General features: G+C 29.4%; 1 protein-coding gene across 1 annotated transcript; it reads right to left on the reverse strand.

Annotated features, from left to right (window-relative positions):
- Positions 1–12,143: 12,143 nt before the first annotated feature.
- LOC130824044 (WAT1-related protein At5g64700) lies at positions 12,144–25,211 on the reverse strand. Its single transcript, XM_057688919.1, has 8 exons — positions 24,945–25,211; positions 23,724–23,786; positions 22,915–23,031; positions 18,562–18,829; positions 17,432–17,590; positions 14,792–14,943; positions 13,367–13,578; positions 12,144–12,490 (listed from the first exon to the last, which is right to left on the reverse strand). The coding sequence occupies exons 1-7, from the start codon at positions 25,115–25,117 to the stop codon at positions 13,413–13,415; spliced, it is 1,098 nt and encodes a 365-aa protein (XP_057544902.1). The 5' UTR covers positions 25,118–25,211; the 3' UTR covers positions 12,144–12,490; positions 13,367–13,412.
- Between the last annotated feature and the right edge of the window lie 353 nt (positions 25,212–25,564).

Below are 25,564 nucleotides of genomic sequence, written 5' to 3' on the forward strand. Positions count from 1 at the left end.
ATTCACGGGTAATGAGCAATAGATTGGATTATTTAGGACAATATTTCCTAGAAAATAATACAAAGATGGGATTATTTACAGCGGATGGATGAAAACATGGTTATCAGAATCTCGTTCCTGATCTACGATTCTACGATCCTACGATACATAATAGGCGATCAATCCTGATCGAAGGAAGGATCTTAATGTTGTTGAATCGTGCGTTCCTACTTAGCTCAAGAATTTAGGGGGTAGAATCATAACACGATCCTATGTTCTTAGGATCCAACGATCTGATCCTACAAGGGTAGTTTCAATCATAAAAAACTTTCATATAATCTAGATTTTACTAATTTAAGAATATGTATACCTAAAATAATTATATCAATATGACAATAAAATTCATGTTTTTTTTATTTATAGTTTAAAAATGATTATTAAAAGTCTTCTTTTTCAAACTTAATAGATAAGTCAAATAATTTTTAAATTACACCTTAAAACAAAGAAAAAGAACAAATATAATTAATACTCAATTATCCAAAGCATATTAATGCATATTTGTAGGATCACATGATTCTACGATTTGATCTACCGATTTCAATCCGATCCCCTCAATGATCATAGGTAGAATCCCAATCCTAACTACCTTGGATGAATGGTTGGATTAATAATGTTAATTTTTCTTTTTTTGTTTTGGCAAATGAAAAATTTTATACCATAAGCCAAGCAAAACTAGATAGTCAAATGAAGGAACAACCAAACCCATTTTTGCATTAGTATGGAAACTAAGCCCCCCTTTTAGAAAGGATTTCTTAGCCCCAGCATTCATGTGCATAGTAGAGGAAGCCCTCATACAAAGCAAAATAGCTATACAAGCTACAAAATACAAGGCTAACAAAAGGCGATTAAAGCCAGGATAGTTTTCGTCCATCTGAGATTGAAGTAAGCTTGTCTTTGATCTCCTGTTTGATTCTAGCCAGGATAGTACACCGTTGAAGTGTAAATAGCACATAGAGCATCATCTTCTTGAACCTTACTTAGCTTGAACCTTCGTGTGTCTATCTGTGAACCAGACAACATCATTTATGCATTTCCAGTCCATTTGTTGATCTCTTCTAGACACTTCTTGCTGAATTGGCAATAAAAAAACAAGTGTTGTACTGTCTAGTGTCGATGGCACACAACTATTGCTAATCAAATTAGATGAAAAACGATTAGAACTTTAACTTGAATTTAGAGTTAAACAAGTAAAAGTAACAAAGTAATAATTATTTATTGATTTGCATTTTAACTATTTTCCCTTAAGTTAAAGAAAATCTTATCATAATTAAAAACGGACTAGCAACTTAATCTGATATTGACTTGATCGATAGTAATTAGTAATGCATAGCCGAATTCTACTTGTAAAACAATACCCGAACCCGATATATACCCGATAAAACTGAACCAATTATTAACTGATGACATCCTGAAACCGATTGACACTTGACTCATTTTTTAACAGACACTGAACTGATGCAAACCCGATATCTCGAATATTTGATCTTTAAACGAACCGTGACTAACCTACCCAACCTGAGTGAGACCTATCGCAATATGTTTCAGAAAAACAACCGATCTAAAATACAGTTGAACCGTATGCCATCCGTCTAAAATCGACCTGATAACCCCAATAAAAACCTCTAACAACTTCTTAGAGTTTTGTCAAATGTAATACTTTAATAAGACTATAATTGTCAAATGGAACCGCGAAACCGACGGAAAAAAACTGCATGAACCAGACCTAAGAACCGCGGGCGGGAACCGGAACCGGTCCTGGTGAACCAGCCCAACGGTTCCATGGAAACGGAACCGGTCCGGGTGAACAGGCCCAACGGTTCCATGGAACCGGTCCGGGCGAACTGGCTCAGCGGTTCTTTGGAACCGTTCGAAAAAGAGCCGTTAACTAGCCGTTGCAATTTTTACTATAAATACACATCACTTTTAATCATTTTCATTCACAACTCATCTCTTCTCCTACTCTCTCTACTTACTCTCTCTACTTAATTACTTAATTACGTAATTATTCTCATAATTACATAATTAGTCTTTTAATTATTTCTTAATTTAGTTAATTACATAATTAGTCTATTAATTATTTATTTATTTCTTAATTCTATTATTATTTCAATATTATCATGTCTTCTTTTTTGAAAAAAAACCTCTTAAAAAGTTACTAAAGTGGCAAAATCATTGGGAGATTCTACCTCCAAAAGAAAGGCCACTTCAACTCCGCTAGTGTCAACAATACCTTGGATTAGTAATTATAATTATGAACCAAATTATCCAGAAGGGTACGACCAAGAATTACACAATTATGTAAAAGAAGTGGAAAGAGAAATACAAATTGATGAAGAAGAAGAACAAGAAGAGGAACCAACGACCCCTATTGGGATACATAGATCTCGACAGTCATCAATAAGATCACATGCAGAACAACTACAACAACAACAATTAAGACAAGCTCGTGGTAAACGAGTCAATTTTCAAACTATCGGTTAGTTTTATAATTTTATTCTTCAAATTGATTAAATTTTAAATTATTATTTATTTATATATTGTGGTATTTGTGTATGTCTTTATATTTAAATTTAGATGAAGATGAACCAGTATGAAAACCTTTTCCGGCAATGCCACCCCCTAGTGGTTGAGCTGTTTCACATGTGTTGTCGTATTTTACAAAAGAACCAACCGACAATCCAGATGTTTTCTTTTACACTTGTCAAATTTGTGAAAGTGAAGGAGTAAAGCCCTTAGTTTCATACAATTTCACCAGAGGTAAATACTTTTTAAGTTTTTTATACATACATGATATTCATATTTTATAAATCAAGAATGTATTAAAAATTCATTTATTGTGTTTTGTGAATACGTGTTAGGTGGTGGTATGGGATCTTTTAACAAATATTTGGCAAATAAGCATGCAATAACAAAAGAAACTCATGCAGCAAGCGGCAGCGGGACCACAAGTGGAAGCCGACAGTAGGACGTTCCCAGCACAGGTATGCCTTTTAAATATAATCGTAATGATATGATTGATGAATTTTCTAAATATGTAATTTGTGATGAATTGTCATTTAATCATGGTGAAAGTAGGGCATACGAGCATTACACTAGAAAAACTTTGCAACCACAATATAGAGCAATCCCTAGGAACACTCTTAAACGACGCACAATTAAATTATATGAATCAATGCGCTATGAATTAGTAGAAATGTTTAAATCTTTTAATGGTAGGGTTAGCATAACAACTGATATTTGGTCTGCTCCCCCACATTTAGAAGCTTATATGTGTGTAACAGCACATTGGATAGATCAAAATTGGATTATTCAAAAAAGAATAATTGCTTTTGAGGTAATGCTCGAAAGACATACGGGTGAAAACATTAAATACAGATTAATAGAGATATGTAAAGAATGGAACTTATTAGATAAGATATTTTGTTGTTCTACCGAAAATGCAACTGCCAACATTAAATGCATCAAACTTTTGTATAACGAACTTGCATTTAGTTTTATCCTTGGGGGTAGATTATTACACGTACGTTGTTGTGCTCATATAGTAAACTTATCTTGCTAAGTAGGTATAAAACAACTAAGTGATTTATTAGATCCCATTAGAGACATAGTGATGTGGCTTAGAATTGGACAGATAAAGAGAAGATAGAAGCAATTATGTGACCATTTTCAAGTAAAAAAAGTGTATTGGTCATTAGATACTCTACACATTGTGGCTCAACCAACAATTTATTAAAAAAAACGATTGCTTATCGTCCAGTTATAACACAACTTTATAGTGAGTGTACAGATAGCTATATAATTGATGATACATGGGAACTAGCTATAGGTGTACAAAAAACATTAGAAGCGTATGACTACACAACTAAGATTTTTTCATATGTTTACGAACCAAATATCCACTTAATAATAAGTGAATGTATTACTATTTTTTATCATCTTCTTAAACTTTCGCATGATGATACTAACACATATTTAAAGCCGATTCTTGCAGATATGATGGATAACTGGAAGACAAATTTTATTTATTTTCCTTTTATTTATAGAATTGCGACATTTTAGACCCATGTTTTAAGACATAAGTCCTTACTAAAGTAATTGGATTTTACTACCAATCACTAGATCGCCCGCCTAGTGATGTACATAATTATGTTGAAACTTGTAAAAAAACTTTTAGCAGAACTTTATGATTACTGTGCTAGCATCTAGGCGTGCTAGCGTCTCGGCACGTCCCTCTTATTATAATTCCGTAATAGCTAACATAATAAGCCAAGATGATAGTTTTGTAGGATCATCTTCTTCTTCACCCTCCACTTCATATTTAGAATTAGATAATTATCTTAAACATCATTTTGAAATTGACCAAGGTAGCTATAATATTTTAGAATGGTGGAAAGAAAAATCTATAAAATTTCCCATATTATCGAGAATTGGAAAGGATATCCTTGCAATTCCTGCTTCTACGATTGCGTCGGAGTCTGCTTTTAGTGCAGGTAGAAGAGTTTCAAACGAAAAGAGATCTTGTCTTGCTCCACATAGTATTCAAATATGTGTTTGCAAGAAAGATTGGGATCAAGCGGAGCTTGCAACACAAGGACTAAAGAACAATGATGATCAAGGCTATGATGATGATCCATAGATGATGATGGATACATCTGCATCATCGTCAGGAGGAGAGTCAGCGGAAGCATCTAACCAACTAGATGATGATTACGAAGACGAATAGGATCAATCGTACAATGATTAATCAACATTAAACAACTATAAATAAAATTTATGACAAAGAACTACGTGGGCTTTGATTCCTTCGGGATACGTAGACAGCTTAGTATTCTTTCGGGTACTAGGTTCAAGTCCATTTTCTCCCTCTTTTTTTATTAATCATCTTTATCGTTTCTTATTAATTTATTTTTTCATTCTTTTTAGTAAATATTTTAATAACGATGACAAGCAATGAATTTCGCTAATAATCAAGTAATCATCAAAGGTACGTCCGCATTATTATAGTATTTTTATATTATATTTAAAGGAAAAATAAAAATGGAACCGATGGTCCGACCCGCCCGACCCGCGAGTTGGTACCGCCGGAACCGCCTCATGAACCGCCAAGGAACCGTTTGGAACCGCCCGGAACCAGAACTGGAACGTTTGAATCAGGTTCCAAATTGAACCGGAACGGAACCGGCCCAACCCGGACCGTGGCCATCACTAATTGCAGGGAAGAAAGCCGACTTGACTTTAATGGCATCAAAGGTACCAATGAGTCGACGATTGGGTTCTAGAAAATAATAAATCTAACAACGTCTAAAGCTAACTCGACTTCCTAGTAGGAAATGCTATCGACGAGTCGAGGGTTACCTTTGAAACTTATGCGGCTGTTTCTCAATTACTTTAGTTTTGTATTATTCTAATTTATCTTTATTTTAATTATGTCCTTAAGGTTGATTTAGTTAATTTTTCATAGGAATTAGGTTAGAAACCCTATAGAGTATAAATAGAGAGAAAAACCTTGAGGTTAGGGTTCCTTCTTCTTGAACTCTATTGAACACCTTTTGGAATTCTTGTAGGCTTTCCTTAGCATTTTTATTTCTTGTCATTTAATTTCTTTCCCATTAATAATTTAATCTTCTTTTTGTAAAACTTTAATTGTTTTCCCTGGTAGTAGCCATTAATAATAGTAGTATAAGTTCTCATATCTTGTCTCCCTTAGATCTTTAATTGTGCACTTTCATATTTTATTTATTGTTCTTCCTTGCAAGTTCTATTATTTTAATATTTTATCATTCTTAGTTCCATCCTAGGGTTTTTATTTATTGCTTTCACCATGATTAGCAAGTAGATCCCTTTTAGGGTTAGGGATTGAACCTATAACTCAAGTATGATTTCACCATTGAAGGTATCTATAAAGTTAGGATTAAAGTAATTAAATTGAGCTAACAACCGTAAATTAAATATACTTGTTAGGCTAATCAATAAAATGAGCGTGTAAGATTGGAGTTAATTTTGCTTTAGGGTAAATTTTAGTTGAATTTTTATTAATTCATTCAATAAAACGACCATGTGAGAATTGAGCTAACAAGGTCTAAATCTAATAGTTAATGAATAGAGTGAGAGTTTGAGATTAACAAGTTCTTATTCAATCACATAATTAATTTGATATTATATAGACATTGATAGTAGTTTGATCATACAAGAATTTAAGGGATCCTCAATGCCCTAGCACGACTTCAAATCATCACATGTGCTACTAATTATGTCATGGGAATTGAATATTAGTGGCAAGTTTTGATGTTGCCACAGGAAATATAAGTTTCAAAATTCTTACTAAACTTTATGCCATAGGTAAATATATTCCGTGACAAACAAGCACTTGTGCCACAAATCATGCCATGGGTAATTATATATTGTGGCAAACAAACACTTGTGCCATGAATTATATCATGGGTATATATATCGTGGTAAATAATCACTTATGCCACGAACGATGCAACAAGTATATATATATATATATATATATATATATATATATATATATATATATATATATATATATATATATATATATATATATATATATATATATATATATATATATATATATATATATATATATATATATATATATATATATATTATATATATATATGTATATATATATATATATGTATATATATATATATATATGTATATATATATATATATATATATATATATATATATATATATATATATGTATATATATGTATATGTATATATATGTATATGTATATATATATGTATATATATATATATATATATATATGTATATATATATATATGTATATATATATATATATGTATATATATATATATATGTATATATATATATATATATGTATATATATATATATGTATATATATATATATATGTATATATATATATATATATATGTATATATATATATATGTATATATATATATATATATGTATATATATATATATATGTATATATATATATATATATATATGTATATATATATATATATATATGTATATATATATATATATATATGTATATATATATATATATATATGTATATATATATATATATATATATATATATATATATATATATATATATATATATATATATATATATATATATATATATATATATATCGTGGCAAGTAAGCACTTGTGCAACAGATTATGCCACAAGAAAATATTATAGTGATAAAAAAGTACTTCGCCACTACTTATAACATGGATAAAAATTTATCTTGGCAAATAAATACTTGTATATCATGGCAAACAAGTACATGTGCCAGATTTTGGTAATACATTTGTAACACCTTGAGTAATTAAAATTTTTAATACTAATATGTAACACTTTAAATTAATAAGACTCTAAAAGTGACTGACATTATTTATGTAAACTTTTAATTCGGTAAAACTATTATACGTAATCACTATTATATTAGTAACACACATGTAACACTTTTGAAATAGGTAGCACTTTTAATATTAATAATACTAATATGTAACACTTTTACATCAAAATCTTTGCCCTGGTTGGTGTTTTTCCCATGATATAGCTTATCATTATGGTGGTAGAATAATTTTTTGATGGAAGGGTATTGAGATGGATGTTAATATTCAGTTTATGAGCAGTCAACTTATTCATTTAGAGATCAAACCTGTTATAGGGGAGTCCTTATGCTTTTTTGTTTATGGGGACAGTGGTGCTACTGATAAGTGTAGTATTTTACACTTATTGCGCCTTCTTTGTTGTGCATCAAGGTCATTAATTAGTATTTTGAGGTTAAATGTGACCTATGTTTTCTAATTTAAGTTCATGTGCCGTTATTTTCCTTTTTGTGCTTTAAGATTGATATTCGAGTGTATTCAAGCAAGTTTTAAGCTATCTCGATCATCAACCATGTTTACCGATCTGTATTGATAAATAATAACATGTTTTGATACATCATTGCATACTTGGGCTCCATTTTCTAGCTCGTGAAAGCTTTCATAAAAGTTGAGAAAAGTTTGAGGGTCATTTGATTGAGTATCCATGGTGTTTGAATCTCTTATGTAAAGTCTCGAGCGAGATTGATAAAGCTTCGGTCAAAGCCAAGTTCAAACCAACATTCTGATGGCTAATAATGGCTCAAGTTTCAGTCAAAACTAATCAAATTCGGTCGAGACTACCCAATTTTGGTCAAAGCTCGACCGAGAAAAATTATTGCTGTTTTGATTTGAGAGAAGTCTCGAGCGAAACTAGATCGAGACTTCACAATCTCGCCCAGAATTGCTCCGGTGTTGAATTCGCGAAGCTTGTCTTAGAAATTAAGAGGCATTAAGAAGAGTTTAAAAAAAGGGTTTTAAGGTAAAAACCAGTGGAATTCTTCATAGGGAGATTATATATTCATGAGATTGACATTCAAAAGGCATCTCTCCATTCTCCATCTCATTTTAAGTCTTTTCTAGAATTTACGTTTCATTTCTTCAAATTTTCTTTTACATTTTGTAATCCAAATTTCTGGGTTTTTATCTTCAATGCTTTGTTTTTGTTTATGTTTAAGAATTTGGGTTAATTAATATTTGAAGCTTTAGATTTCTTTCTCATTTTTTTCTACATAAGCATTTGGTAATTTCTTTCTCTTTTTCTCAATTTGAATATGTATATGCCAGTAAATATGATTACTCTATTTACAATCATGATTTCCATTAATGACTAGTCTTGTATGCTAGGACATTGAATATGAACCCTAATATGTATATGATTAGATGAGAATTGTTTATTATAATATTGAATTAGTTTGATTAAATTGTTAAAATTGGTCATTCAAGTTAAAGTCTTTTAATTTCCCTAAAAAAAAATCCCGAAAGTTGATTGATGAGAATATTATTAGTCTTGAATGAAAATGCAAGTTAATGTTTTTTCTTAATCGAAATACAAAAGTTGAGATTTAGTAATATGTTAATCTTGCGATGTTAATCAATCGAAATACAAAAGTTGAGATTTAGTGATATGTTAATCAATCGAAATACAATTAAAATAATCATATGCTATTAGTGGGGAATTCCATTGTCCTAGAATTTTATTATATTGATACTGATATTCATTTAAACTTTCTTTTGCATATTAGAATTAGAAACAACTAAATTAAAATACATTGCTTCTTGAGTAGTTAATTGAACAAAACTAAATATTAATCTTGTTTCCCTGTGAATCGACCCGTAATCGTACTATAACACCCGTACACTTGCTGGCATTAAAAATAAAATCACAACAGCTACTATTCGTGCAGACTTATTTCAGCAACTATTATCTCTTGATATTGGTGGTCCTTGGGTTATCATTGGGGATTTTAATTGCTTAGCTGGTTTGGATGAGTGTACTAATCATGCAGTGCGTTTACAAGAGATTCGTTCTTTGTGTACTTATATGGATTCTTATGGACTTCATGATTTGAGATTCAATGGTTGTTTCTTTACTTGATCCAATAAGATTAGTGGGGAAGCAAGAGTGTTCAACAAGATTGATAAAATCTTATGTAATCAAGCTTGGGAGGATGGTTTTCTACTATTAAAGTGACTTTTCTGTCTGAAGGGTCTCTTGATCATACGCCTATGTTTATTATATTCATCAAACAACCCAGGGGAAATATGCCATTCAAGTATTTTAATCATTGGACTGAGCAGGAGCGTTTTGTTGATAGCGTTTCAAAAGTTTAGGATACTAATATCCAAGGTTTAAAGAGTTTTCAAATCTTTGTGAAGTTCAAGATTTTTCCTATCTTGAAAGACTGATTCCAAATCTATTAGCTGCAGGCTTTGGTGATTCAAGCTGAAGATGACTTTCTTAATTTTAAAAATAAATTGCATATTCACCCATGTGGTCCAGTGCTTTCCTCATAGGAATGTGTAGCTACTAAGAGGCTTAGGAAGGCGATGCATGATTTAGGCATCTACCTTAGTCAGTTAGCCAAGTTAAATTGGTTGAAGTTTGGGGATGAGAACTCACATTATTTTCATCAGAGTATTAGACAAAGGAAAATTGCAAATCGAATTCTATTTCTTAATGACAATGAGGCTCTTGTGACTGACGTCACTAACATACAAGGTCTTTTGTTGCGTTTAATCAATAACTTCTTTGCAATTATCTGAAATGTTGTAGGAAGAATGATATGAACATTGTCAAAGAAGGGCCTTCTTTAGAGAACTCTCACTAAGAACAATTGTCTCTATGTTTTTAAGAAGAAGAAATCAAAAGTGCGTCATGGAGTATTCCTAATACAAAGAGTCCGGAGGTAGATGGATACAATAGTAAATTTTATAAGGCTTCTTGGGCTATTGTTGGTGTATATGTGGTTGATACAATTTAACAGTTTTTCAGAATTTGGTAGCTTCTTCATGCTTGGAACACTACTGTTGTTCATCTCATTCCCAAGGCTCTTAATCCTAACAATCCAGGTGACTCTAGACCAATTTCTTATTGTCATACTTTGTATAAATGCATTACTAATATTTTGCAACAGACTCAAATTGATTCTTGGTCACATCTAGTCCTTCTTAAAGTGACATTACGCATAATATTTTGTTATGCCAAGATACTGTGAAGCAAGATGGTAGGAAGTACTCACAGCCTAGTAGTCTATTGAAGATTGATTTGAAGAAGGCGTATGATACTTTAGAGTGAGACTTTATTAAAGATATGATGATTGCTCTAAATTTTCGTTCTCGTTGCATAAGAATTTTTATAACTTGTATAAGCACATATCAGTTCTCTTTGATTCTAAATGGAAGTCTTATGCCTTTATTTATATCTTAGAGAGGTGTTAGACAAGAAGATCCAATGTCCCCTCTGATTTTTTTGATTTGTATGGAATACCTTTCAAGATTAATTTGATAGGGATCATGAGAACTTTAGACTCTATCGACGGTGAAATAAACTCAAATTGAACCATCTTTATTTTGCGGATGATTTAATGATCTTTTGCCGTGGTGATTTGGGTTCTGTTAGGATTCTCCTAGATCAACCTGAAACATTTGCGGTTTCCTCTGGTTTGGTTGCCAATTCTACAAGATTTGATATGTATCTTGCAGGTAATTCTGATTCTTTGAAATTGTATATTGTGGATTCTTGTAACATTCCTTTTAGTTCTATGCCTTTTCGTTATTTTGGGGGTTCCTTTGTCTTCCAAACGTCTTTCGGCAGTAGAGTGTGAACGCCTTACTGTGAAAATGACGTCTAAGATTAAATTGTGGCAAATCAAAAACCTTTCTTATGCAGCTAGGATGCAACATGTTTCTACTGTTTTGATAAACATTACAAACTTTTGGTGTCAAATTTTTATGTTGTCTAAGAAGGGGCTCAAACAATTTCATAAAATATGTAGAGCATACCATTGGGATGGAGAAGCTGATTCTGATGCTTCTGGAAATATGAATGGGGCTAGGGTTTACACTCCAAAGAAGTTGGGTTGTCTGGGTATTTGGAATTTAGAAGTTTGGAATCCGCCTGTTGTGGGTAAACTTGTGTGGTATGTGAGTCAGATGGGTGCATGGTGTTTATACTCGGCTCATTTGATTAGTGGTACTAAATTGTGGTAATGGGAATGATTTATAGTGTAAAATTTCATCAAAAGCTCCATATCATTCCCATGGTAATGAAACTCTGATCACAAAAAAGTTTTTTTATTTACAAATTTCCATTACCACCTAATACCACCACTCCCAATAATAATGCATTGGAATGAATTTTATGAAGAAAATGAGATGATTGAAGTTAAACAAGTATGGCCATCAAGGTAACCAAAAATTTTTTCAACCAAAATTACACTAATTTTTCATTTTCATTACCACCGTTTATTACCATCTACCATACGGGTCGTAAAGGGTTTTCAATGCACCAAAAAATCATGTATTCTATAAATTGAATCGTGAAAATATATACTTGTATTATTCTTTGAAATTATATTTTTATATATTTCATACTAATAAATTTATTTATTGCACGAGTTTCTATACTAATATATTTTTATTTTTTTTTAATTTCCATGATCATTATTTGTCAGAACTTCATCAAGAAACAGAAGGAGTTTTAGATTTCTATATATACTTCATCATAAAATAAGACTTTGTGTTTCTATATATATAATTATATACCTCATATCAATATATAGGGTAAAATATGTACTTTCTCGCATTTAATTTAATGATCATGTATACGATCAAATTACAATCCTAAGAAAATAATTTTAAAACAATATATTACAACCATAGATCTGCACTTTTTCTTATCTCCATCGATTTATATTGATTTTAATTAATCTACTAGCGATATTTCTTATCCAATTATAAATTAAGGTGATAGAGCATCCAATAATTGCAACATGTGAGTGTCGTTTCGTCATATAATAGTCTTCTTATTATCTCCTTCATGCGTCTTTGCTGCTCCTTTGTGTTATCTAACATGGTTAAAAACATTGAAAATTTTTTAGATTTTAAACAAAATAACTTTAATGTTATGTTGAGAAACGATCATTTCATTTGAATATTAAATTTCGGTTTAAATTAAGTGTTTGGCAAATTAAGTTTGAATTTGACCTAATTTCATCATTGTTTTGAAAGTAATTAAAATTGAGAATTTGAAAATAATTTCTCAAACCTCTTCATACTTAAATTCTTCATTTATAGTTTCTTGATTGAAATTTATAATTTGAAATGACATACTTATTTCTCAAACATAAACATATATTAAAAAAAAAAAATTAAACACAATTGCATCTTAAAAGTCTAAGATGAAATCAAGTTTTTGTTACATTTTAATGTAACCAATATAGTGCGAATAAGCGTGTTCTTTTGGGTAGAAACTTAATTACAATTCTAATTATGATATTTTGTTTGAATTTACATTGGAATATTTGATTCTAATTTAAAATTCAAATTAAGAGACTGTTTGACAAATACTACCTCCTATTCAACTTAGATATCTTATTTACTTAATTGTGTTTTATTATTAATCTATAAGTTAAATGTGGGATCTTATTTGATTCGTTTTAATGTGAAGTTTATTAATATCAATTTTAGGAGGGAGTAATTATTTTCAGACTTTTAAGTTTTTGGTTGATGAAAGATTCAAAAAGCGGTTAATAAATTTCTTTTAATTCAAAACCAAAGCGATACTCGTAGTAGTTATTTTGTTAGGTTTGGCTTCTGGTACCCTTGTCTCTAATAAATTCGTATTAGTTAATAATTTGAGCTAGTCAAACCAGCTAACAATTCTAGTTAGGTACCATCAAGCTCTAATACATGTATAAAAATGAAGGGAAATGTTAGAATACCTTAAAAGCTCTTCCATTGATGCACAACCTTAATTCAGTTGAGAAATTATACAATTGAAGATGAATCCTTGGTTCCTTCCACTATTTTCAAATCCACGAATTCTTTATCTGTTTGAACAGCTTTACAAGTTGATGGAATGGTCATTTGCTCTTTGCTCTTAGCCCACAAAAAACAGTAAAGTCCTCCAACCAACAAAATTCCACCAAGGACACTGAAAAATAAACCACACATTCACTAATAAATGAAGCATTACCATACTTTTTTTACCAAAATATGCATTTGTTATATTCTCCTTAAACAATAATGATTCTCTAATATAAATTTAATTTTTTTACCAAAAAAAAGTAATATTCTAAAATAAATATAGTTTAATAAAATAAATTACGAGCAACAAAATTAACTTATGTTCAATTTATATCAATATTTGTAGAGAGGAGAAATCACTACTACCTTTGTTTCTATTTGATATTTTCATTTTTAATTTTAGACAACATTCTATTATATCATACTTTTTGGGGATAATCTAAATGCTCGCATTTCTCCTTGCCCACTCCTTAAAGGGGGCACAGATAAGATTTGTTCACTACTCTTCTCCCCACGAATTCTGACTTGTGCGAGATAATATGTTGCTCACCCTAATTTCAAAATTTTAATGCTTATAATCCCTTTATATCTCCCAATGACTTTATTTTAACATTTTGATGATAATTATGTCCACGCTTGCTTCTCTCTAATTTAATTTAACTTTTTTTATATTTGTAATCCTTATATCTTTTTTCACTAACTTGATTTTATATATTTTTTAATGCTTATGTTTTCCTTTTTTGCTGCAGTAACTTTATTAGTTAATAAAATAATATCTTCATATTTTAAAAATTTATTTTTCATTATTTCTTATGGAAATATTAAACATAAACGACAGGGATACGATATAAATATAAAATAATGAGCCCTATTCCGTAAAAAAAAGTTAGTTTAGTTAATGTAAATATGTTTGATTTTTGTAAAAAACAAAAGTAATGGTCAAACGCTTGAAACCCTAATTTACTCTTCTAAAACAATAAAAAGTTATGATATTGCAAAAATTCATATCATTTAACATAAGTTTTAACAAAAAAATCATAAAATAAATTTTTCGCAAATTTGTAACTTTAAAATTTAATATAATAAAAAATCCTATAGTAATGATTAGTCTCTTTAATTAAACAATAAAAGCCGAGCTTTCAATTAATATTAATATTATTAATATATATCAAAAAATTCATAGACCTTATAAAAAGAACATATAAAAGACTATATGTGAGTTGCATAATTGGCCTATCTAATATTTAAAGCACATGCACATTTAAAAGAAGATTGAATATTTTAATGAATTATTGTTAAAGAGCAACCATTGAAAATGGAATAGAAAGGCAAAAGCTTACCTTCCTAAAGTAATAATCTCTCCCAAAAGAAATACAGAACATAGCATGGTGAGTATAAGTCCCATTGGTGTCCACAAAGCTAGAAAAACTGGCCCCTTCTTCTCTATCACATATGCTTGCAAATAATAGGCAACTCCAGTCACAACTATTCCCTATTTTGGAAAACAAAAAAAAAAAAAACAAAAAAAAAAAAAATGTGAGCATAGAATTTAATTTGAAAATTCTCTACTTGATAATTGATTATAATTACTATTCAAAGTTTATTTAAATTAAAAAGAAATTAGATAACGCTTTGAGACTAAGGGGAAGATCACCTAAGTCAAAACACAAAAAAACAAGCTTTAAAACAACTCTAATAATCAAAAAGCCAAATAATATAATATTCAATTTAAAATTTATATTAACTTATAAAAAAAAAAATAAAAGTTCGTTAAATTGAAGAATGTTATTTAGATTAATTGATTCAAGATTGTAATGTTTCTAATTTATTCATGTAATTTACGTATACTTTAACATAAGCACTAATACTCACCAATTGACACGTGATTTGGTTTCAAATTACCAATTTAATTAATGTAACTTTTAAGTACATAATTAATATTATTTTATATGAACTTAGGATTACTTGGAATTGACTGTATATAAACACCATCTTAATAAAATGCAACAATTAATTTATGTTTTTTGTCGCTTTTTATTATTAGTAATAACTGTTCAAAAAAATATTGGTACTCTTATTTTGTCAACAATTTGTGGATAATGTCTAGACCCTATAGTTTGTTAAAGCTAAAGGTAGCTTTTTTTTTTTTTTTAAAGGAAGCACAGTATTATCATATCAGGTTGATTATAGCCGTTCAAAAGTGACCCAACCCGAAAATCTGATTCGAAATCGAAAGTAAATCGACTCAAAAATGTGTTCTTGTTTAAGGTTTATTGAATCGACATTATCCGACTCGAAGCTATACCCGAACCAATTGACAACCGAAATGGGGAAAACTGATCCCGAGTTTTAACCGATTTTTCTAACCGAGATTACCCGAACCTAATAATGACCGACCCGAATCATGCTCAAAACCGAACTCGATCCGGCTAAAACCGACTTAACCCGAACGAAGTTTAGATCGAACTGCTATAAACCTGAACCAATTTTTTACATAGAACTATGATTGACTCATATTCAATCATCTTATTAGTTATTCTAATAAAGTCATAAATATTTTAATAAAATAAATTTTATAAATACATGGTTTCATATATTTAGAGTTAATAATCAATGGTCAATGTTTATTTAACTACTTTAATTTCCGGTCAAACAAGTAAAAGTAACAACGTAATAATGATCACCAATTGATTTTGCATTTTCACTATTTTGCTTTTAAGTAAAGGAACCTTATCATCAATTAAAAAATAACTAACAACTTTATCTGATCCTGACTCGATCAATAGTAATTAGTAATTCGTAATTCGTAGCCGAATTCTACTTGAAAATACACGAACCCGATCTGTACCTGGTAAAACCGAACCAATTATTAATTTATGACAACCCGAGACTGATTGAAACTCGACACGAACTTTAACCGACACCAACGCGATGCTAACCCGATAGTTCGAATAACCGATCTTCAACCGAACCGTGACTAACCGACCCGACCCGACCCGAGTATGACCTGTCGCAACCATCCGAAATACAATCGAATCGAATGACACCCGTCCGAAACCGACCCGATCACCCGAATGAACAACTCTAACGTTGATAATTTTTAAGTAACACATTGAAATAAATAATCACGTTTTCTATAAATAATTTATTCCATTTCAACCTTGTTATAATTCATCAAGTTGTTAATAAATTAAATCCATAAGTAATTTTGCATGAGGGTTATCATAATCATTTCAGCTAACGGTAAGTTAACAATTTTAATTTTTATGTTTTATTGATGTAGAGTTTTTGTCTATTCTTTCAAATTTGCTATATTATGCATGGCTAAAAAGGTTTTTTATTGAGAATCACAATGTAGCAAGTTTAAAAAAAATAGAATAATAGTTACTAGTATAATGATCATGTATTCTTTTGTATGATCTTTTTAACATTACAATACAAAAATCAAGCAATGTCGACAACAAAAAATCAAAAAGCCTATGTTGCCTGCGAGCAACAAAAGCTTCTTGTTGCAAAATTTGGCGACAAAAGCTAAGGAAACACAAGGTGCACACACCTTATAAGTTGAAGGGATATCATCCCAAAACTTATGACAATTGGAGAAAGAGTTTCAATTACTTTATAAAGTGCATGGTCGTCGATTAGCAAAGGTAAAGCGGGCTATTGCCTAGGACCCCAAATTTTTTAGGGCCCAAAATATATATATTTTTCTATATAAGTTTGATTTTAACTTTGTAATTTACATTTTGCTATGTAATATAAATTATTAGGGCTTTTTTATAAATAGTTAAAATATCATCAATATAAAATAAAAAGGGTATTATATTGTTATTAGGAGACTTAATTTCCTAGGGTTTTTTTATTTTTCGCACTGAGGCTCAAAAATAAATGAGACGGCAAAATATGCCTATTATATTTAATCGATCGATATCAGACAAATAATCCAAACATAAATAGTAGAGAATAGTGAGATTGATTACACAATAAGCAACGGCAAGAAGGCGAACATTCCAACCAAGCATCCACTGAGAAGGACGACGTTCCACAAGAATTGCGAGTGCAAATGATTGAAGTGAACTTAAGAAACAACTTAGTGTTGTGAATAAAAGCTTCGATGGGTATCCTTTCATTATTCGAGCCTATAACATCAATTTCATTTATTAATTCATAATCATACGCATGATAATAAATAATAAATATTGTGATTAAGAACAACATATTCATTTCAATTTATATGAATAATAGTGACATATCGAGAATGTTCAAGTAGAATGCATAGAAAGAAATGACATAGCATGCACTATTATTCATGATTCACATCGACTATTGTTCATTATGGGGTACACATCTACTAGCTAGTGAAAATCTTTGTGTCATGTTATCTTTTGTATATTATCGGGTGTCTGTAAAAGTGTTTGCTTGCTGATAGGTAATTTTATAATGGTTATCTTTTAAAATTAATAATCATTTTAGTATTGAATTATTCGTAATGGTAAATTTAAGTTATTATAATTTTCAGTCTGCAATATGAGAAGAGATGCTCAATTCAGGAAAATACGAGATTTATTCATAAAAATAAGTTCATTTTAATTAAAATTAGTAATTACAAGTAAAATAACAAATACTCCCTCCGATTCTACCCATTAGTCCCACTTATTTTTTGTCACTATTTACTTATCGCTCTTAATTTGTATTTTATTCTTAGTCTGTAAGTTAAGACATAGTCATAAGATCTTATTTAATTCGTCTCAATACAAAGATTATTAATATCAATTTTTTATAATTTTTAATTAAGAATAATTAGAAATATTAAATGTTAAAATGTTATCTCGATAAGTGTGAAAATCTAAATGAAACTAATAGGTTGAATAGGAGGTAGTATAAAAACTAATACCGATTCAACTAAAATAAGTTCGATGCAACAGATAAAGTCAAAATTTTATAAAAACAATAAGTTTAATAATTTAATGTAACACATCATACATGAAATGATGAAAATGGAGCCCAAACTTGAGACAATGCTAAGGCAATAATATAACAATAGTAAAAAAGGAAAAAAAAAAAAAAAAGAAAAAAAGAAAAGATGTACTATGAGTCTAAACTTTGGTACCTGCATAACAAGCCAAAGAGCCCAAAATGTGTTGCCAGAAAGCAAGATAAAAACACCTTTGATCCAGGTGGGGCCAGAATGAGGTTGAGCATGATTAGAATGTGTTTGGGTGAGTGGTGTTGGGTGACCAAAGAGTAAATGAGGATGGCTAAATAGTTTGATGGAAGGCCCTCTGTAGAGTGCGAGAGTTATGGCACCTCCCAAACATACCACTATGCCTATCAATTTTGCTATCCCTGGTGCTGTCTTTATTTTCCACATCTCTAATCTGCACCCACAATTAGTATTTTCATTCACTAAAGCCTATAGGAAAAATTTTAAGGAATTAATTAGATCAATTTCATATTAGATTTTAATTCCATATTGAAGGCCCAAGTATAAGGTTAAGATAATACATACTTCTCCATTATGAAACATTGTAGATATGTTTTGTAATAATGTCATTATATATTGGGGATATTTATCGATTGACTGTTGGCTATTAGCTTTTATAGTTAGCTTGTTTGACCAGTTGAAAATATGGGTTGTTTTTTATTTTTTTTGTTTTTTAAGCTAACTGAAAAAGTCACATGTTTATAGAAATGTTCAATAAATTTAGACATTGGCTGTTGGCTATTTCCATAAGCCAAAAGTCAACAAAAAAAAGTTACTAAAGTAGCTTCTTTTATTTTGACTTAAGAGCCAACTTTTTAGCTGGCTTAAAAATTGTTTACCAAACACATTTTTTGACTGTTTGCCAATTAACAAGCTTAAAGCCAACAAAAAAAACTAATATAAAACCCCAACTACCAAACACCATTACTCCCTTTAGATAGAATTAGATAATGCTTACTTTGTTCCTCTTATTTTACACTATTTTTCTTTTTAATTTGTCTCGCTAATATTACATTATTTTTCTTTTTTAGTAATGGTCTTACTCTTTTTCTTTTAATCTGATCCACTAACTTATACTCTTTTCTCACTTTAACTATTTATTTCTATTATTTACTTTTTTTTTGTCCCATATTTCAACCTAATTAATTTTGGACTAAATTTTACTCATTTTACGAGCAAATATGGTATAAGGATTTGAAACAATAAGATCTAAGCTAGAGATTTGAATGTCTAATTCTACACAGCCCATTCCAAATTGCAATCCATGTCAGAACTACTTTGCAAAAGTAGTGTCGTCAATTCGATCATATCTTCAATTAATCCTCAATTTTGAACCTACTTTTGGTATTGCCATGGTAAATAAATCAAGGTGGAAATGTAAAAAAGCAACAAAATTCCCTTTATGAACTCATTTTCTTCTTATTATTATCTTAAATACCTATTTTTCAAACTTATAGTACTAATTAAAGATTTATATTTTATTATTTTAAATTACAAAATATATACCATATATATATATATATATATATATATATATATATATATATATATATATATATATATATATATATATATATATATATATATATATATATAATCCGCACATAAAAAAATAAATATATCATTATCATCATCAATTAAAAGGGATCTCTCTATTGATAATTATGTTGATCCAACAACATTTATAGTTTTGCCTAAGATTCATGAAGTATTGAAGTGTTGAAATGTTATTGTTAGAAAATTAATTCAAGCTAAAAAAATACTCCCAAGTTTAAGTACAACATTATGTAGTAAGTTTTAAAATTTTTGAAGTACTTAAACATTAATTTTCTCAAACAAACTACTTCAATTTTTAAACTATTAATTCATAAAGTATGGATAATTTGTGGGTATGTTGATTGAATTTTCATTTTGATGTTTTAAATGTTTTGATATTTAAATGATATGATATAATCCTAAATATGCAGTGTCTTAGTAACGAAAATTAATAATAGATATAATATTTGTTTTTTAGGTAAGGCCAACCACTTACCTTGAAAAGAAATGAATGAAGAGATATTATTTCCTAGGAGAAATAATGAGAAAATAGTAAAACAGTATAAAATGACTTCCATTAAACTCCATGATTTCCTTTAAAGTGTTAATGCTTTGGAGGAACTGCTCCAAATGGGCAAGTGCTAATGTACAAATGTACATATGTAAAGATTTAGACAATTAGCAATCTTATCAACAAATTGTAGCTAGTGTTTTATTAAATACTTCCATTTCCAAAATTGATATTTAGAACTAAGATTAAAAAGAACCACTCAACCTTAATCATCACAAATACATCCAAACATTTTAATTTGGGTTTGGGTTTTGTCTAATCATATAGAAGTAGGTTGTTGCTAAATATCTACTCCGTTATGAATTAATACCTGCTACATTATGGTTATTGACACTATATCTATTGGTCAACCTAAGCTTTTTTATGTATTACGAAAAAATATATATAAAAAATATATATAGTTAAATGGAATTTCATTTGAATCGTTCTCCACTAATATGTGTGCTGATATATCTTTTGATCCAAAAAATAGTAGTTCGTCATTTATTAACACTACAAAATAAGACAACTTTCCGACTGATTTCCGACTATTTTGGGATAGTCAGTTCAGAACGGTCAGAATTTCATTTTAGTAGGAAAACAGTCGGAATTTCCTACTAACCGTGGTTAATCGGAAATTCCGACTCTTTATTTAGTCAGAAAATAGTAGAAAATTTCCAAATAATTTTCTACTAATAAGTTTTTAATTTTCCGACCACTTTGCCGATCGAATTTCAACCACCCATTTGGTCAGAAAAAAATGGCTGTAAAGAAGTGCCATGTCATGCACACATGGCAGCCATGTAACACCCAGGTCATGCCTACGTGGTGCTCACCACTTCAGCAATACATGCCACACAAATGCGTTGCATAAGTTTTGAACCCAAGACCTCATGGATATTACACTAACACTCCAATTAATCAGCCATCTATTAACTAGTGATATTTTAAGCAATGTTATCATACTTATAACATAACAGTCCTACCACTTAGTATATTATTATTATTATTATTATTATTATTATTATTATTATTAGTGCATTATTAGTATAATATTAGTTGTATTAGTATATCATTAGTATAACCCGTTTTAGTGTATCATTAGCATAATATTAGTTGTATTAGCATAATTAATATTAGTCGTATTAGTGTAGTATCAGTTGTATTAGTGTAGTCTTAGTATTATTATTAGTTGTATTAGTATATTATTACTGCATTATTAGTTATATTAGCATATTAGTATAGGTATACATTACTCGTATTAGTATATATTACTTAGCTAACACTTATTAGTGTAGTATCAGTTGTATTAGTGTAGTCTTAGTATTATTATTAGTTGTATTTGTATATTATTAGTGCATTATTAGTTATATTAGCATATTAGTATAGGTATATTACTTAGCTAACACTTATTAGTTATTAATATATTACTATATTACTAGTCGTATTTGTATATTACTCCCTCCGTTCTTTTATGTTTGTCTATCTTACTATAACGGGTAGTTTCAAATGTTTGTTCATTTTAGAATACTTTCCATTTTTAGAAATATTGTTTCCCTAATATACCCTCATAATCCCTCCTATCTCCTCAATCTACCTGAAATGTACTCTCTCTCTCTCTCCCTTAATTGTCTCGTATGAAACGAGCCCTCATAATTGATCTCTCAATTCTCGTGTCTTTCTTATCTCTCTTTTCCTCACTCTCTCTCTCTTCAAATACTCCATTTTCATAGCTTTTTTAAACCTTCGCCCCCTGGTTTTGGTTTACCTTTAGTTCATTTTTTTTGAAATAAAAATTTGTATTTTCTCTACATTTTGAGGTAAGTTTTGTATTTTTTTGTCCAATACTGCAAAATCACCCCTGTTGTTCATTTGCCATTAACGTTTGTTCAAAGCTCTGCGTTTTTAGATCTTTCTTTCTTCTTTTTCGGGTTTAAACAATAAAAACTCAAAACTAATACGTGCTTTGAATTTTGAGTATGGAAAACAAGAGATCTACTAGTTCTTCAACAATTCCTAGGTCTCTTTATGATAGGCTTTGTGATTAAGGGGATTTATGTTCGTGTACCTTGCATGGCCGGTCACACTCATACTCAATAAGATTTTAAGGTGATTAAGGGAAATATCTGTTCGTTTATTTTAAAATCTTTAACAACAAGACCAATTTGATGATTTTAAAAAATCATCATTTAGAAACTGGATCTTAACACCTTCAAATTAAAAAAAAAGAAAAAAAACAAAAAAAAAAATAAAACTTTTAAGGACGAAATAGCTTGTGATTTTGTGTATTTGGTAAAATTAATATTAATAACATTAAATAATCAAAAGTTTTTCTAGTTTGCATTAATTTAATTTAGTGACCATCACTTAGTTTTGACATCATATTTACGTACCTGACAAGAACAGCAAGAAAAAAAGTGATGACAGGAAGACAATTAGTTGTTGCAGCACCCATGCTTGCTGAGGTATAGGTTAACCCTATACCATACAAATCCAAACTAAATGTTATCCTACAACAAAATATGGTATAATTAGTAAATTTCAATGTAATTTGTTTTTGCCTTTCAATTTGCTATATTTTATTTGAACCGTTTTATTTTGTATGTATAATATAAAAAATTAGAGAAATAAAAAAATAAAATTCATTACTACTTACGTTTAGTATGTTACTACAGAGATAAAACAAAAATCCACACAAATGTGGTGTAAGCTAACAAGTAACAACGCTTTAATTTATAAAGTTATACTCCCTCCGAACCATTATAGATGTCTCATTTTCTTATTTGACAAAGTCTTTTTAGTTGTCTCATTTTTATTTTTGTCAATCTTTTTTTACCTAAATATCCTTAATTCACACAAGTAATTATGAATATATCCTTATATACCTTACTTACTCAACTACCCTTCACTATTTACTCTTTTTAATGGACCTCACACCATTTTTAATAACCGTGCCCAAGCAAATGGGACATCTATAATGATTTGGTGGGAGTATGTGATTAGCGCCTTGTACATACATATTCAGAAGCCTAGATATATTCTTAAATATATTTTCCATTTAAATCAGTGATATAAAAAGTTATACAACAAATGAAGATATTATACTTAATTTAGTTTAAAAATTTTACTAACAAACTACGCCAATGTAAAAAATCCACAAAAAATGATTGGTTCAATAAGTTGTTTATTTTTGGTAGCTTACCCAAATAAAGACATCATGAATATTTGCCAAAACGTCTTGAAAGAGAGTGGGGGCATCTTATTCCTGTAGTACCACACCAATAACCAACAGTCGTGTCAACATTTAATTGATCACTATAAACAAAAATATTTTCTATTTAACATTATTTTAATGACAGTATTTGTGCTTAAGTAACGTCATTAGTTGTAGCATATACGATGCCAAAATGAAAAAAAATGATTTTAAAAATCAACAAATCTAATGACTAATCGACTTAAATAAAATTAAATACTTACAATAAATTTAGGAGGAAACTTCGAAAATTTGAGTATAAAAACATTAAAAAATTAAAAAAATTTAATTAATATTTATTTAGAAGCTGACTTGCCTTATGTCTGTTTCTGTCTTAAGACATCACATATTATTGATCCGACTAACTGGTCAAGTCAAACTTACTTACGTCTCGATGTCATCATTAGAGGCAAACTCAAGAGGATTGGAGAATTAATAGGACAAGCGCACATAAAATCCTATAATGAATACCTTAAACTTGAATGCACTTAAAAAATAAGTTTGTCCAATCATTATTAATAAAATAAGTCTAATTTTTTCATTTCATACAAAATCACTAAAACAAACTAAAATACATTTTAATATATTTATCTTTTAGATTTACCTTAGTGCAAACAACTATATTAGTAAAATCTACACCTAAAAGGTAACTCTAGAAGTAAATTTGTAATCAAAATAAATGCAACCAATTAACGGCAAACCTTTTTCATAGGCAGGCCAGGATCCAACCCTAAAAACTCAAATTTCATGTTCAAAAGTCTATATTTTTTTATAAGAAATATTTAATTAATATTAAGTTGGTTACCGTATAAAAAGTGATCAGACAAAACTAATAAAACATACTTCCTCCGTTCCGTTTTAGTCGCTACATTTGCATGGACACGGGAATTAAGAAAACTGATTGACCTACACTGTAGCTGATTGTTTACTTTATAGTGTATAGTATTTTATTATTGTTAATTGAAAAAGAAAAAGGAAAAATAGGTTGTTAGGTTACTTTATAAAGTATAGTATAGTATTTTATTATAGAATAGAGTATAAAGTAGGATAAAAATAGGGGTAGGTAGAACTATAAATAATTATTTTAATACTAAAAACGAAAATGTAGCAAGTAATATAAAATTGCCAAAAATAAAAAATGTAGCGGGTTTTATGAAACGGAGGAAGTACCTTTCAAGAAAGAGGGCAACGGGAGCAAGGCATATGGTGGCAATGGCCTGCCTATAGAAAGTGAAGATAAAATTGTTCATGCCAACATTAAAAGCAGCCTTAGAGAGTAAAAACATGCCAGTATACAAGGTTTGTATAAGAAATACAACAACAATTGGTTTATTCACCGCCATTATATTACTTTTTCTTTGATGAACAACAAAAAAAAAAAAAAAAAAAAAAAAAAAACTTTGTTTTAAGAGAATGGATTTTTGTTGAATACTTTGTAGTGTTTGTTGTTGCTAAACCTATATATAGACTATAGTGCAATAACAGTTCGACCTGATAAGTGGCTTACTGAATATACTTTAAAGGAACAAAAAAGATAAAGAAGAAGAGTGGAAATAACAAGCAAAAATCTTTAAGCAAGTGGACCAAATAAAGTTGCTTCTATAATGGTTTTGATTTTTAAGTATCCCAGTTATAATAAATTTTTACTCTAAGTAATGTTTAAATAAATTAAAGTTTTCATGAAAAAAAAAAATAGTTGATATTGTTGGTGAAACACATTTCATTATCCAAATGTCATTAAGTGATTTTTACTTAAGGTGAGGTTTGGGATTGTTAAATGTATATGATTT

This window comes from Amaranthus tricolor, chromosome 9, assembly GCF_026212465.1.
Source record: "Amaranthus tricolor cultivar Red isolate AtriRed21 chromosome 9, ASM2621246v1, whole genome shotgun sequence".
Lineage (NCBI taxonomy): Eukaryota > Viridiplantae > Streptophyta > Magnoliopsida > Caryophyllales > Amaranthaceae > Amaranthus > Amaranthus tricolor.

Bases quoted from the DNA above. Each gene is read 5' to 3' on its own strand.
- LOC130824044 (XM_057688919.1), bottom strand. From the start codon at position 25,117: ATGGCGGTGAATAAACCAATTGTTGTTGTATTTCTTATACAAACCTTG. The intron at 23,787-24,944 runs GTACTTCCTCCG...GTGGTACTACAG, and splicing joins GTTGCCCTCTTTCTTGAAAG to GAATAAGATGCCCCCACTCT. The intron at 23,032-23,723 runs GTAAGCTACCAA...ATTTTGTTGTAG, and splicing joins TTCATGATGTCTTTATTTGG to GATAACATTTAGTTTGGATT.